This window comes from Sinocyclocheilus grahami, unplaced genomic scaffold (assembly GCF_001515645.1).
Source record: "Sinocyclocheilus grahami isolate Dianchi unplaced genomic scaffold, SAMN03320097.WGS_v1.1 scaffold185.1, whole genome shotgun sequence".
Taxonomy (NCBI): domain Eukaryota; kingdom Metazoa; phylum Chordata; class Actinopteri; order Cypriniformes; family Cyprinidae; genus Sinocyclocheilus; species Sinocyclocheilus grahami.
The window spans coordinates 968,060-983,689 of record NW_015505364.1 but is presented as its reverse complement, the minus strand read 5'-3'; the positions used below and the strand labels follow the sequence as shown (position 1 = coordinate 983,689).

General features: G+C 36.0%; 1 protein-coding gene across 1 annotated transcript; it reads left to right on the top strand.

Moving 5' to 3' along the window:
• Window positions 1-3,362: 3,362 nt before the first annotated feature.
• LOC107594534 (solute carrier family 52, riboflavin transporter, member 3-A) lies at window positions 3,363-5,899 on the top strand. The gene is made up of 3 exons (XM_016284615.1): window positions 3,363-4,378; window positions 4,981-5,104; window positions 5,687-5,899. The coding sequence occupies exons 1-3, from the start codon at window positions 3,363-3,365 to the stop codon at window positions 5,897-5,899; spliced, it is 1,353 nt and encodes a 450-aa protein (XP_016140101.1).
• Window positions 5,900-15,630: the final 9,731 nt, after the last annotated feature.

Genomic DNA, 15,630 nt, shown 5'->3' with positions numbered 1-15,630 from the left:
TGTTGTTCTGCAGGGCTAATTATTATATAAACCCACAAAAATGAAGGATTTTGCTTAAGAAATGTTACTAATTTGGTGTGCAGTGTGTAAATGAGATTGATATTGTGCTAACTAAGTGATTGTATTATCAAACTTGCAAAATTAGAGTGTTAAAAAACTTTTTTTAGGCTCCTTGCTTTCCAAAAGAAATGTTACTAATTTGGTGTGCAGTGTGTAAATGAGATTGATATTGTGCTAACTAAGTGATTGTATTATCAAACTTGCAAAATTAGAGTGTTAAACTTTTTTTAGGCTCCTTGCTTTCCATTAATGATTTTTGGCATAAAAGAAAAATCTATCATTTTGACCCATACAATGTATTTTTGGCTCTTGCTACAAATATACCCCAGCGACTTAAGACTGGTTTTGTGCTCCAGGGTCACAAATAATAAATATAAATAATACATTTATATTTATAGAAACGGAACCACTTTTTGTAATTTTTTTGTGTGAGTTCAATAACAAAAGTTGTAGTTTATATATTTCATAACTAAACAAAATCCATGGCTGTATGTGGGCACTGTGAAGATTTTCAGTATTGAAAAATAAAGGAAATGATCTAAAAATCCCCAAAAATGATATTAGATTATACACAATTTCCAGTGCTCTTAAATGTTATTTAATGGTTTTATTAATGTTTTTGAAAGAAGTTGCTTATGCTCACTACGGCTGCATTTATTTGATCAAAATATTTAGTGAAAACAGTAATACTGGGAAATATTATTACAATTTAAAATAACCCTGTTTATTCCTGTGATGGTGATTTGTGCTCGAGAAACTTTTCTTATTATTATTAATGCTGAAAACACTTGTGCTGCTTAATATTTTTATGGAATAGCCTTCTCTCTGACAGAGATTTTCCAATCTGGCGTCAAGTCATTGACCTTTGTCTGATATCTGATGTGATTTATGTTCAGAATCATACTTATGCTCTCATGGGTCCTGTCTACACAGACTGAAGCCTTTATTTAATGTGGTAATAGTTACAATAAATCTTTATTTTTATGTACAAGCTGCATTTAAACTGTATGCTGAGCCTAAATGAGCTATAAATTCACAATGGCTTGTGATGTTTTGATTCATTAACTTTGATTTGACCTGCTATCAAAAATAATATAAAAGAAACAGCTATGGCAAGTTAAATGTTTTGTAAAATGTTCAGTGTGTCCTATTATGAGTGCTCAAAGTTCCACATGAAGACTGACTTCAGAGTCAAGGACTACAGCTCAAATATTAGGTGTCATTTATGACGTTTGTTCGTCTTGAAGACAGATGACTGTTGAATAGGGTCAAAGAACACACTACAAAAGAGTTCAGAATATTCTGTTCACAATTAAATGATCATTATACATCTCAGAAGCACAAAAGGCCTACAAGTCAAAAGTTTACTGTTCACTGAACACTGTGGATGCACACTTTACATATCGATGTCAATGCTATCGTTCAACAAGAGTTTTGCAGAAAAACTGGACCAGCTAAAATAGCTTTTTTGTGCAGCCAGTCATGTGACCAGAATAATGCTCCTTATTAGAGCAGCAGGATGACCTTCATGAGAGAGGTAGACCCACCCACACTCATACGCTGAGGTTAAAAATCACATATCACTGTGGACATCTTTAGACGGAGTTAAGAAGTTAACCGGTAACAAGGGGACACCGGACCAGTCTTTTCTATGACATAACTGTGCGTATAGCACACACTAATGTCTGTGGAGGAGGAAGAGCGTGTTCAGTCCGGCTCATTGCCTCAGCAGTAATGTGAGTATCAAATTTGTTTCATGCTGCTTCAGCGAGGTAGCACATAAATCAATCTTTTGTCTTGAGTTACTGGCATCAGATTTTTTGCTGAATAATGCTGACTGAATATTTTTAACATGTTGCTATTGTTATCATGTTGGATGTTTGTTATAATGTTACATATGTGCAAATTTGACTAAAGACTGTTCAAAGTTCATTTTAAATTTAAGTCTTTGATTGTATAAAAATAAGACCACACATGGATCCACTAAACAGAATAAACAAGAATTAACATTTCATATTTGAATTTAAAATGTTTACGGAATAAAAAAAAAATTATATATATACATATATATTTACAATTAACAAACCATATTAAAGCTGCAGTCCTTAACTTTTTTTGGTTAAAAATGATCCGAAATCAATATTTGAGCAAGTACATAACCAGCCAGTGTTCAAAACTATCGCCTTACTTTAGCCAGATTCACAACGGTTAGCTTATAATAATGTTTTCTAATTTGAGTGGTATATGGGTAGGTTTTCGCGGGAAATTCAAGCATGCCTCTGTGTCATTACGTCACGTCTGTAAACATAAATTTGTCCCGGCTACCTGGCTATCTATCGCATGTGAGGATCCTGCAGGTGGCCGATCGTTTATAGCCTTTTCTCACAGCAGCCAGCATAATTAAATGTATCATTTTGATGGCGGATTGTAATCCATGAAGGATTGTGTTTATGAAACACGTGAATGAAATTAAATTATATTAACTTAAATGATTTTAGCAAATGGCTGCAATATAACAGAGTGAAAAATTTAAGGGGGTCTGAATACTTTCCGTACCCACTGTACAGTGAAAATTCTTATTTGGGTCATATTCCAAGACGTAGGCTAGAATCTGTGATTGCGAAGTACAGTAAATATCCACACCGGTGCGGAGACTGACAGCCACACATACTCTTCAGAACATTAGATTCATCAGCGCTGGAGCCGTGCCGACTCACAACCCACGCAAGCTAGATAATTCCACACACAGCTGCAATTCCAGGTTTTCAAACAGAGATGGCGACAAAGAGGCAAAACTTACAGACTGCAGCTTTAATATAGCAATTGACATTTTATTGTTGTAATGCCTGTTTGTGATCTATTTATTGCTATGTTGCACTTGTACTTTGTATTGTGTTAAACATTATATAATTTGATTTAATACAATTCTATATATAAATTATGTCTCTCTATCTATCTATCTATCTATCTATCTATCAATCTATCGTATATAAAATATATTCTTAAATATTTATTCCAAAGGTCCAGCAATGGATCCATCTGTCCTTAGGGATGTCACATCATGTTTCAGTTGCTAATACTTCGTCTAGACCTTGAAGATTTCTTCTTCATCTACATTTTTCTTTTCTGTTTCTCACTAAAGGTAATCTGATGTCTTCACAAAGGCAAGAAGAGAAGACATCAAAACATAGCCGAACTGAAGTGGCGTCATATCATATACAATACCGAAGTGTCACACATTTGAAAGGAGTTGTCTAAGATCAGATATTTCTTCAACTACCCATTTCAACCACTTGTTCAGTATGCCTCTGTATGCCCATGCCCTGGCATGTGCTTTCGGTCTGGGCTCCTGGGTGTCCATCAATGGCTTGTGGGTGGAGCTTCCTCTGATAGTCAATGTTCTGCCGGAGGGTTGGAATTTGCCCTCATACCTCACAGTCATCATTCAGCTTGCCAACTTAGGTCCTCTGCTGGTGACCCTGGCACACAAATTCTGTCCCGGGCGACTACGTGAAAATCTGGTCATCTATGCGGTCTTGTCAATTGGTGTTGTAGCTTGTGTCTTGCTTGCTGTGTTTTGGAAGAACACCACCGTGATCCTCGGGCAACCTCATAGCACAGCATTTTTCATTCTCACGTTTTTTCTCGCTCTAGTTGACTGCACCTCATCTGTCACCTTCCTGCCATTCATGATGCAACTTCCGGCCAAATACATCACCACATACTTCATTGGAGAAGGGCTGAGTGGTCTGGTTCCAGGGCTGGTGGCGCTGGCGCAAGGAGTCGGGATGTCAAAATGCATCAATGTGTCGCACGTGTCGGATAACCTTACTGAGCCCGAACCCTCAACCTTCATCATGGAGACACAGTACCTCCCTCCTAATTTCTCCACTGAGATTTTCTTCTCCTTCCTGGCCTTAATGACAGCAATAAGCCTGGGTTCCTTCATCATATTAAACCATCAGCCTCATACATTTGAACTATCCACTGAAAATCTCGTCCAAGACTTAGATGCTGTCACAACAGTATGCAGGGGTTTGGAGGGCCCCATGGACCCCAATCCAAAGACATACAGTCCAGAAGAAGAGGAAAAACTGAGAAACAGAGTTCTGCTTCCTAAACCACTGCACTCCGGCTATCAGCTGGCGTTTATCTATTTTATGGTTATGTGGGTGAACAGTGCAACAAACGGACTGCTGCCCTCAGTGCAGACGTTCTCCTGTATGCCATATGGAAATATGGCCTATCACCTGTCAGCTGCTCTATCGGCGGTAGCCAATCCAGTGGCCTGCATCATTGCCATGTTTTTCCCTATACGGTATCTCTAATTACAATCTAATAATCTTCTTACATTTATTTACCATTTTATTACAAATTTGCATGTAATTTGCATTCTATTAAGTAGATAAACTGTGTTTTTAAAGATATTTTCCAGGTTAAATACAACTACATATGACATCTGAGGCCTGCCGTCAATTGCCATAAAAATTTAATCTCTCAGTGTGTCAAAATACATGAAAAACATGGAATCCTAGCAAAGGGCTAGATCACACTATTTTAAAAGTATAAACAATTACTTTTTAAAAGGACTATATACAGTATATATATATATATATATATATATATATACACACACACTCATATTAAGTTATATCCAGTTAAGCAAAGAAAAACTAATTATTTTATAAAAATATCTATATTTTATATATACATGAGATACATATTCATACACATACTATTTTATATAATACAAGAATTATGTAGACAATGCATAAGCATAAGTTTTACCTTTACGTTCCTTCTGTTAAACCTTCTGTCTATCTTGTCTTCTAGGCTTCCATTCTAAGTGCATTTCGAATGTGATTCATTTACAACTGAGGGACGAGTTTGACTAACAGTGAGAATATAATTCTCTTTCAGTTCATTAGTATTTCTGGGTGTCCTGTGTCTGCTGGGCTCTGTTTTTGGAGGTTATATTATGGCCATGGCTGCCATGAGTCCCTGCCCATTACTCCAAGATACACCTTTAGGGGATGCTATTATAGTGAGTTACCTTTTTATGTAATCAGCCCATTTCTACAATATTCTGTTTAAATGTTTGCTTTGAATGACTCTACTCTCGATTCTATTCAGAATGAAATCTTAAAAGATTAACGTAAATGGTTCAGCAAAGGTTTTGTTCCTCAGGCTACAAATAAAACAAATGTAAAACAGTCGTAACTAATGCAGGATAAATGAAGGAAAAATTATGATAATCTCTCATACATAAGTAATATTGCAAATAAGAATGAAACCTAGTGAACATCACAAATGATTAGTGCTGGATTTGGTATAATACTGAAACACTAGAGAAATCCAGACCCATGTGCCAAACAACTCCCTAGTTTCAAAGTCAAGTGTCTGCGTCACTAGTAATGCTGAGTTGAGTAATCCTGGGCTGAGGTGAGATATACTAGTGCTTTCTCAACACCTCTGCATAATTACCCTGATAACTGACCACTTCAGATCTACTGTCACAGACATGGCTTTATATTATTTAACTTCAAATATTTTATTCTAATCTGACAAGCACTGACAACCCATTTGTCTCTCTTTTTTTGTGTGTTTTGAACTGATTTGATTTCAGGTTTTGTCCTGGGTGTTCTTCACTGGTCTGCTGTCCTATGTGAAGGTGATGGTGGGTGTGATTCTGAGGGACCGGAGTCACAGCGCCCTCGTTTGGTGTGGAGCAGCAGTTCAAGCAGGCTCTTTGTTGGGCTCCGTCATTATGTTTCCCCTGGTTAACATCTATCACCTCTTCCAATCGGGAGACATTTGCAACACAATATGCCCATTTTAATAATGGTTTGATAAGACTAACAGGGGAATGAACTATTACTTACTGAGCTAGTGATGGTGACATAACTTTAACGAAAATTTGGCACTTCCTTAGAACTGCTTTCATGCTCTTCTCTTTTATTTTCACATTAACTTAACATTTGTACTTTTTAAAATCATTGTGGATTATTATTTATGATGTTCTGAGTTCTTGATATCTGGAAATATCCACAAGTGTTTCTGGATCATTTCTGGATTACCAGTATATTTCCTTCCAATATTATAGCAAAATCTGATGATTATATCATTAAATAATTTTGCATCGAAAATGCTGACAAATAAATGAATGTTCTCTGTTGAATGAATGTTCTCAATCAAGTAAAGCACTATCAGTTCTGTGGTGTGTTGTCAGTTACCACAGATAATCATTTGGGCTAGTTCCTCATTCTGTACCTCAATTAGCACTCACAATAGAAGTCTACAGACTCGTGTGGGTGTTCTCTATGTAAACAGCCCCTTTCTGTTCCTTGCACATATTATGTGAAAGATTCATGGTTTAATGGCTTTAAATGGTCATTGCAGGAGTTTTTTGATAAAACGTGTTTTAACTTGAAAGGCTTTTTGCTATACTTTCAAAACTTTTTTGTAAACATTTATTACAATGCATTCTTGCCCCATAGAGCAAGTTTGATGATATGTTTGTTTTATTAAAGTGACAATTTTTTTGTGATAGTCAACAGAACCTCCAATTAAAAATATATATATATTTTTAAACAATAAATACCATTTATGAAGCCCAATTTTCATCTAACTATTAAATAACAATTGAAGCCAGGACTAGACAGGCTGCAGATTTCATTTATGTTTTTAATAACACAGACATAAATTAATCACCTTGACAGGGACTTTTATTTCTAAAATATTGGCTAATAAAATAAATGAAACATAGAATCAGTTGCAGGACTAAATGTGAAGCAGTTGTAATGGGACACAGCAGTTTGGTAGGTGCTATTCATTATTTTGACCACCAGATGGCTACAACATACACAATGTTGAAACACTTTGAGTAATCAATCTTTTTACTACACAGTTGGGAGAAAAACCTCAGGTCTTCGTGAAGCTTTTTTTTATTCGTTACTACCAAATACTTGCCATTTTGTGGAAACTTTTATTGAGTTTCATCCTGAGCAACTTGCAGAGACATAATAACCTTGGATTCAATGTCTTGCTCAAGGGTACAAATTGTGATTGTGATTTAAAAAAATCCCCAGTTCTTGAGTTGCAGATTTTGGAATCAAACTGGCAACTCTTGATCTAGCAGCCTAGGTTTTGAATCCTTAGACTTCCTCCACCCACATCCATTCCTGAGTCAACCCACTGCTATCAATAAGGAGAAATACACAAAGCATTGTGTATTAGAGGATTAGATAGCTTCTAATCTTGCCTCTTACATGTTCACTGCAAACAATTATTTTATTTCTGTCTTTTTTTTCAGTACAAATATCTAAACATTCTTAAATCAAGATTCATTAACAAAATGAGAAGCAAAATTACTTAAGATATTAAGTTTTGATTTCTGAAATTTTTTTCAAAATTAATTGAGTTTGTTTAACACAAGAAAAATATCTGCCAATGGGGTGAAAAAAATAACTTAATGCAAAGGGGAAAAACAGGCATTTTTTTCTTACCCGTGGCAGATATTTTTCAGAAAAAAGAGACTTACTATCTTGTGTCATTTTGCTTCTTTATTTATACTGCAAAACAAGATACAAATATTTAGTTGGAATTTATTTTTTTGCACTGTTTGAGTATTTTGGCTAATTTAGTGAAGCTTTCCAATGCCACAAAGGGTGCTGTGCTATTTGTGCCAACCTAAAACCACTTTTGTCAGTGACAATTTTACTCAACATCCTCACAGAGACAAAATACAAAATCCAACAATGCAAATCAGCCCAAGATTACACATGCACCATGAGAAATCAACCAAAACCTGACTTTTGGCTGTGGTAGGTTATACAGTCAAATCTCACGCTCTGCCAGAGTCCCGACAGGTGATCAGACTGCCAGAAATGGTTAACTAATGAAGAGAAACAAAAAATGAGCAGTACTATAACACTCGTCCTGAGGGATTCAAAAGACAGACAAAGAAAGAGACATGGAGAGTAAAGGAGAGAGTGGTGTCAGCTGCTGACCCTGATTCTTGGGCACTCAGGAATGCTTGACTGATCCTAACGGGGCGTAAAAAGCCTAAATTACCCCTACGCAAAGCCTAAGGGTCAGAGATCAGGAGATCATGCAGATGCCTCCTTCTCACTGTAGTCAGCACCATGATTTCCACAAAGAAACATCTGAGGATCATATGGGTCTGTCTGTGAGAAAGTTTAAATACTGTTTAATATATATATATATATATATATATATATAGATAGATAGATAGATAGATAGATAGAGAGAGAGAGAGAGAGAGTATAAAATTAGTGAGTATTTGAATTTCTAATTTTTAAAAAATCTGGATTGTTTTTTTATCTAGGTTCTATGCGTATGAAGGAAAACCACTGATTCATACTGTTCAAACACTCACTGTGAGTCACTTTCTGTGCTGGTTTATCCACTTAAGGGCCCCATTGTTCAGCGAAACATCTGAGGATCATATGGGTCTGTCTGTGAGAAAGTTTAAATACTGTTTAATATATATATATATATATATATATATATATATATATATATATATATATAGATAGATAGATAGATAGATAGATAGATAGATAGATAGATAGATAGATAGATAGATAGATAGATAGATAGAGAGAGAGAGAGAGAGAGTATAAAATTAGTGAGTATTTGAATTTCTAATTTTTAAAAAATCTGGATTTTTTTTTTATCTAGGTTCTATGCGTATGAAGGAAAACCACTGATTCATACTGTTCAAACACTCACTGTGAGTCACTTTCTGTGCTGGTTTATCCACTTAAGGGCCCAATTGTTCAGCTGTGAAATATGGGGTAGAAATAGCCGAGTACCAGGATAATTAGCTCAATTTCTTGGATCTATGTCTTTCTGTCTCTCTCTCTGTCCCTTTGTGCTACTATGGTATTGACATGCAAAGTGTTTGCTGAGGAGAGTGTATGATTCTCTGGCTGAGTGTCAGATGGTCTTTCACTCTCCCAGCTGGTCCAAGAGCACAAAGCCACCTGGTTTCCTTCTTTTTGGTCACGTGAGACCTGCAGAGGGTTGAGGGCTCTTTAAAAATCACTGCTGCGAGTTCCATCTGCTCTGGACCAAACTTCAACAACGTCAACATGCCGTTAAGTCTCCTAGCCCATCAGCCGAGACTCTGCTTGCTGAAACGCACTGTGTGTGAACAGAAAAGTGACACGCTGATGTCCTCCAGCTCAGTGAATGAGAGAACATGGGATGCAAAGATGGGAAGACAATGAGAAGGCTTTCTATGCTACTCTATTGAAGATTCATACGCTCACACTGACATGAATTGGAAGTAATTCAGTGTAGTGTAAAGTGGGAGTAAACAGTGGTAGTGAGTTTGCTATTGGAAGTAAAGAGTTTTGCTTCAGGATTTAAATTTTGCATTACATATTAAGTGGTGATCTGACACAGTGCCAAAATGTATTGTACACAAATGTTGCTGTCTCTCACAGAGGCAGCATATATTTGATCAAAACTACAGTAAGAACAGTAACACTGTGAAATATTATTACTGTTTTAAATAACTCATTTCTATTTTAATATATTTTAAAATGTAATTTATTCCTGTGATGGTAAAGCTGAATTTTCAGCATCATTACTCCAGTCTTCAGTGTCACATGATCCTTCAGAAATCCCTCTAATATGGTGATTTGATTCTTAAGAAACATTTCTTATTATCATCGATGTTAACAGTGTTGCTTAATATTGACAGTTTATTCTTTGAGGAATAGAAAGTTAGACAGAATAGAAAGAACATCATTTATTTTAAACAAAACTTTTGTAACACTGTCTTTACCGTCACTCTTGATCAGTTTAATGCATCAAAGCTGAATAATAAACAAAAAGATTAAAAAAATTCTTAGTGACCCCAAACTTTTGAACGGTAGTGTATAAAAAACAGCAGAATATTATTATAAACTAATATTAGTTATATTAATATAACTATACTGTAGTATACTAAGTGAGAGATGAATTTGCACCAAAATACTGCAGAGTTTGATTAATTAAAATTTCATACCTGCAATGTTTGGGTGGTGACCCATTAGAAACACTAATTTAGAGTGTCATTTTCTGTTCCTGTCAAAAGACACGTCATTGTAATTATGCAAAACAATACTTTCCCTGCCATCCAATAATTTAAGATATGTTACAAAATTCATTATGATGAAACACTGGAACTGTGGCATAATGACTTTTTAGTAGTTCTGCATCTTCCTCTGCATCTGAATCAGCTGTTTGGTCTTCTGTGCTCAGCTGTTTAAGCGTCATGCAAGTGTGATCATTGATGGCGTTTTAATAAACTGTGCTCGGTGTCATTCACACTGTCTGGCAGATGTAAATGTTTCCTCCCCTTTATTGTACCGGAGAGGTTCAGCAAGGGTCAACTAAGACCCCTGGGAACCCTTAGTTGCTGAGGGTGTGTGTTGGGACATATGGGGACCGTTTAGGATGTGAAACACAGTGAGGAAGTGAGAGGCTGTTAGTCTGTTGTAGTGACTTCATTATTGCTCACTTATGGTTGAAAGTATCTGAGGTCTGTTGTGGTCAGTACATTTTTGAGGTCAGTAAATCTTTGTTTGAGGACATCCTCAACAGACTTTTCTGGGGGGTTTCAAGATCATTGTAAAAAAATAAATAAATGGAGATTTAATAAAATGGAAGAACTAAATACTGCTTGCAGTTCTGTCAGTTCACCTGGTATATTCTTTATCAGTAGCTTTATTATAACTAAGAATTTCCCCTCCAGGCTGCCTGAATACTAATTAAAACTGTGTTAGTGGGTGCGGATGACCTTGACGACAGGCACATCTGGAGAACAGCGCATGAACTGTATTAGCATGAGCGTAGCACAGAACTGTGCAACAGAACTTCAGTCACTAGCTGCATTTAGTTAATTTTAATTATATCCATATTTTCAAATTCTGATCATATCTAACCACTTTATGTAGTTTTGAAGTGAAACAAACCAACTAATATGACAAAACATCTCAAAATTTCTCAGATCCATTGTTTGTGCTGTTGTTGTTCCACAAAAATGTTAGGGTTTCAATAATACAGTATTTAAAAAAATAATAAATTAATGCTCTTTTTCCACCAAGGATGTATTCGATTGATCAAACGTGACAGAAATGTTTTATGACATTATAAATATCTTTACTATTTAAAATAAATGCTGTTTTGAACTTTCTATTCATCAAAGTATACTGGAAAAAAGCAGCAAATCAGCATATTAGAATGATTTCTGAAGGATCATCTGACACTGAAGACTGCTGAAAATTCAGCTTTGCCATTACAGGAAGCAATTATATTTTAAATTATATTCAAAATATTAAACTGTAATAGTATTTCACAATATTAATTTTTTTACTACATGTTTGATCAAATAAATGTAGCCTCTGTGAGCATAAGATACTTCTTTCAAAAGGGTAGTGTATGATGGGAATATGAAAATACTGTGAAATAGTATGTGAATGATCCAACTTTAACACTGTTTTTGTTGCTGAAGTTTACATCAAACTCATCTAATGATGTGGAAACTTGATGGAATGTGAAAACCTAATAGAAACCTAAATAGAGAGAGTTTTCACTGATATTTTTGCAACCTTGCTATCTCTGTTGTCCCTGTGAAGAAAACCATTATTATGGACTGGTATGCACTGTGGTGTTAATACAGCTAATGCACTTTTGCAGGGCAAACAAACAGCCAAATACAGAACTATGAATGAAGGGAGAAGACTTAACAACTACAACCCACTGACCCTTATACCCCGAAAGACTAGTACAGAGACCTCCCACATTCACAGGTTCATCACTGGCATTAAAAAAAATTTAACTTCTTTTTGGCAAATGAGAGACGAGCCTTGTGTTCTTTTTGGTCAGCAGTGGCTTTTGCCTTGGAACTCTCCCATGGATGCCGTTTTTGCCCAGTCTCTTTCTTATTGTTGAATCATGATCACTGACCTTAATTGAGGCAAGTGAGGACTGCAGTTCTTTAGATGTTGTTCTGGGTTCTTTTATGACCTCCTGGATGAGTCGTCGTTACGCTCGGAATAATTTTGGTAGGCTGGCCACTCCTGGGAAGGTTCCCCACTGTTTCACATTTTCTCCATTTGTGGATAATGGCTCTGATAGTGGTTCGCTGGAGTACCAAAGCCTTAGAAATGGCTTCATAACCCTTTCCAGACTAATACATGTCAACTGTTTTGATTCTCATCGGTTCTTGAATTTCTTTAGATCGCTATATATATATATATATATATATATATATATATATATATCTGTCTTCCTTCATCTTTTTTTTCTAACCCTTTATTTCTCTCGTTCCATTTCTTCATCTCTTCCTTCATTCTTCTTCTCCTTCCATTTCATCCTGCTGATTTATGATTTTTACCCATGTCTGGAAAGAACACTAGCAGCTTTCACATAATGAAAGGATGGAGAGAGTGTCCATTTGGACCAGAGCCAGCCAAACACTATGAGTTCATCACCATGGTAACCTTCAGAGAGATCTTCACCTTTCACGAGTCACTTCTGCTGTCATTGAGTTTTATGATGTTCATCTCTCTCTCTCACACACACTTTTCTAAATCTGCACTGTCACGGTACAAGGTAATTTGTACAAAATCAACAAGCTGCCATGAGAGCCCTGACCCCTGAACCATAAGAAGTGACTGTAGACCAGACTGGCGTAGAAAAGTTTATTTCCCTTCATTAAAGGTGAAGGGTGTCATTTCTGTGGCCCTAAAATGACCATTTTAAACAGGTGTCCTGAGAACACCCGTCTTCTTTTCGTGTTTAAGCCACACTTAAAAATAAATGAATGCCACTGCATTATATAACAAAAATTTAATTAAGGGACATCTATTTTAAATTAAAAATATATAAATAAAAGATAAGCTGTTCAAAAAAATTAAAAAATAAATATTTTTAAAAAAGTATTACAAAATGATCTTGAAGAAAGCACAAGTTCCCAAATCAATTAAGCAATAAATAAATAATTAAATAATATATTGCACAAAATAAAGTCACAAGGTATTACAAAATCATACTAAGGATCCTGATACATCTCTAATGAACTGAACTCTTAATAAATTAAGATTTAATTGAAGTTTGTATTTGATTTATCACCAATGAATCATGATGATCTATGCATACAAACTTGCATACAAAAGTGATCAAATCTAAATTTTAGTCAATATCACCCAATTCCAATCATAGGTGAATAAGATGTAAAATATAATGATCATTTAGTTCTTCCATAGACTTTTTGTTATGATTAGCTACACACATTCTTAAATATCTTATGTGTTCAGCAGGAGAAATAAATTCATACAGGTTTGGAACAAGTTGAGGGCGAATAAATGATGACAGAATTTTCATTTTTGGCTGAACTATCCCTTTAATACTTTCCTTACCATATTTTGTATTGCAAGGTCAATAAAGAAAAAGAAGAGAATGCATACATTTCACGACACTGACAATAGAGAGATTTTCACATTCAGGCCAACATTTGCCTCCCGGCTTGATCTCTCCATCTCTCTCTCACTAAACTACATGCTGTCTATTCTACCTCACTGCGCTTTTGTCATGCCATAACACCCAAACTCCTCACCTAGAGCTGAAGGCTGACAGCATATCACGCTCCCCCACGGGCTTGTGCTCAATGTGAGCCTAAACTTTGCATCGGTCATGTTTCTGCTGCTCTGGCTGCAGCTTTCACATGTTGCACAAGTCCAACAGTGTTGTGCAACACAGTCAGATCTGACAAACATACTCTGTGTACTCTGCAAGGTCACCCTGAGCCCAAACAGCCGATATTTCAGCTTATGCACTGAAAAACAATCCAAGTTGTGCAGAAAGACAAACCTTTGAATAAACATGATTAAAGATGCTAAATATTTTTACTCTGAGTGCTGGAAGGCAATCATGTTCATACATATTTATAAAGCTACATTTCCATTTTCATTTCAGAGAAAGAAACGGAGTGACCTTAACTAGATAAGGAGGAAAACTGAGCAGAATACACTAAGCTTGTACTGAGAATATATGTGTGTGTGTGTGTGAGAGAGAGAGAGTGAGAGAGAGAGAGAGAGAGAAAGAAAGAAAGAAAGAAAGAAAGAGAGAGACTGATCTGTGTCTGATGTGGTAATGATTTCATTGTAGCATGCGATAGTTAAAGTGCTTCCAAGGTCAAAACCACAAATCATAAATGTCATTCAAACTTAATTTTGCAGATATTTTCATTTATATATAATATAATTATATATATAATATACACACACACACACACACACACAACCACTGGTTGTGTGCATTTTTTATTTTGAAATATATTTGATATACAGTATATATGATATATTATATATACCTGGACAGGGCTTTCTGGATTAAGGTTACAGGCTAGCTGGTCTTAAGCGATTGGTCTACTTTTCACAATCACATACTGCAGCTTTAATGTAACTGCCTAAGGCCTAAATGCCTCCTTATACAAAGAAATCACACATATGAAAACATTTACAAAGGCTGACCTTAATGTTTCAAAAGAGAAAGAGAAAAAGTGGCTGAGGGATAGAAAAAAGAGGTTTTGAAACTGTATGGAGCAGAAATGAGGCACTGACCTTTCTCTTTCTCCATGCACTCTGGAAAGTTTTTGAATACTTTTTTTGGACAAATTTGAAATAATGGCTCAGTACAGGTTGTTATACTTCCTCTGTCAATGACTTCACATGGAACATGGAAATATGACTAATAAAGCGCTTTAATGTGCTCCCGGGTGGTGCGTTAATTAATCCCATGACTGGCCAAATCAGTGATGTTTCCAGGGTCATAAACGGGATCATTTGAGCCTCTGCACATGTTCCAGTCCCTTAGTCACACATGTCAGAATTTGGTGAGAATATTGATGAAAAAAAAGCATAAAAGCATATGTCATAACCTATAAAATGACTAAAGGAACATTTATAAATTCCCCACAGCAGCTAATGGACATGCTTCAGGTCCAACAGGAAGTGTCCTTCAAAGACAATATATTCTCTCTCTTCTTTTACAAGTGCTCAAAAACCAAATTAATGTTCAATATTATTTTCAGCCACAACAACAATACAGCAGGCAGCTGAGGTTTTTTACATTGCCATCATGTGTGCCCATCACTTTAGCACTGGATTAAATTGTTTTAATTTACACACACTCACACACAAAAACGCACCAAGCGTTCAACATCAGGCAATCTGTGTGGTGTTTCTCATCCCCTAAACCCCTTGTCTCCCTCACTTTCCTCCTCCCTTACTACCCTTTGTTAGGTTCCAGCAGATGGATTTGGGAACAAAGAGTCCCCCTCCTTTGCCACCCTACCCCCATCACCCACTCAAACACAACACACACTCATCACATATTCTGCAGGATGCTTCAATTCATACCAATTTACTAGATAACAGCACCACTCTGCACACTTATACTAGGGCTGCACAATTAATCAAATTTCTAATCGCGATTACAATTATGGATGGCAAAATTACGTAATCGTTCAAAGGGGCAATTAATCGTTCAAAG

Excerpts from the sequence above, each read along its gene's own strand:
- LOC107594534 (XM_016284615.1), top strand. The coding sequence starts at position 3,363 with ATGCCTCTGTATGCCCATGCCCTGGCATGTGCTTTCGGTCTGGGCTCC. Across the intron at positions 4,379-4,980 it reads GCCATGTTTTTCCCTATACG|TTCATTAGTATTTCTGGGTG; the intron begins GTATCTCTAATT and ends ATTCTCTTTCAG. Across the intron at positions 5,105-5,686 it reads CTTTAGGGGATGCTATTATA|GTTTTGTCCTGGGTGTTCTT; the intron begins GTGAGTTACCTT and ends ATTTGATTTCAG.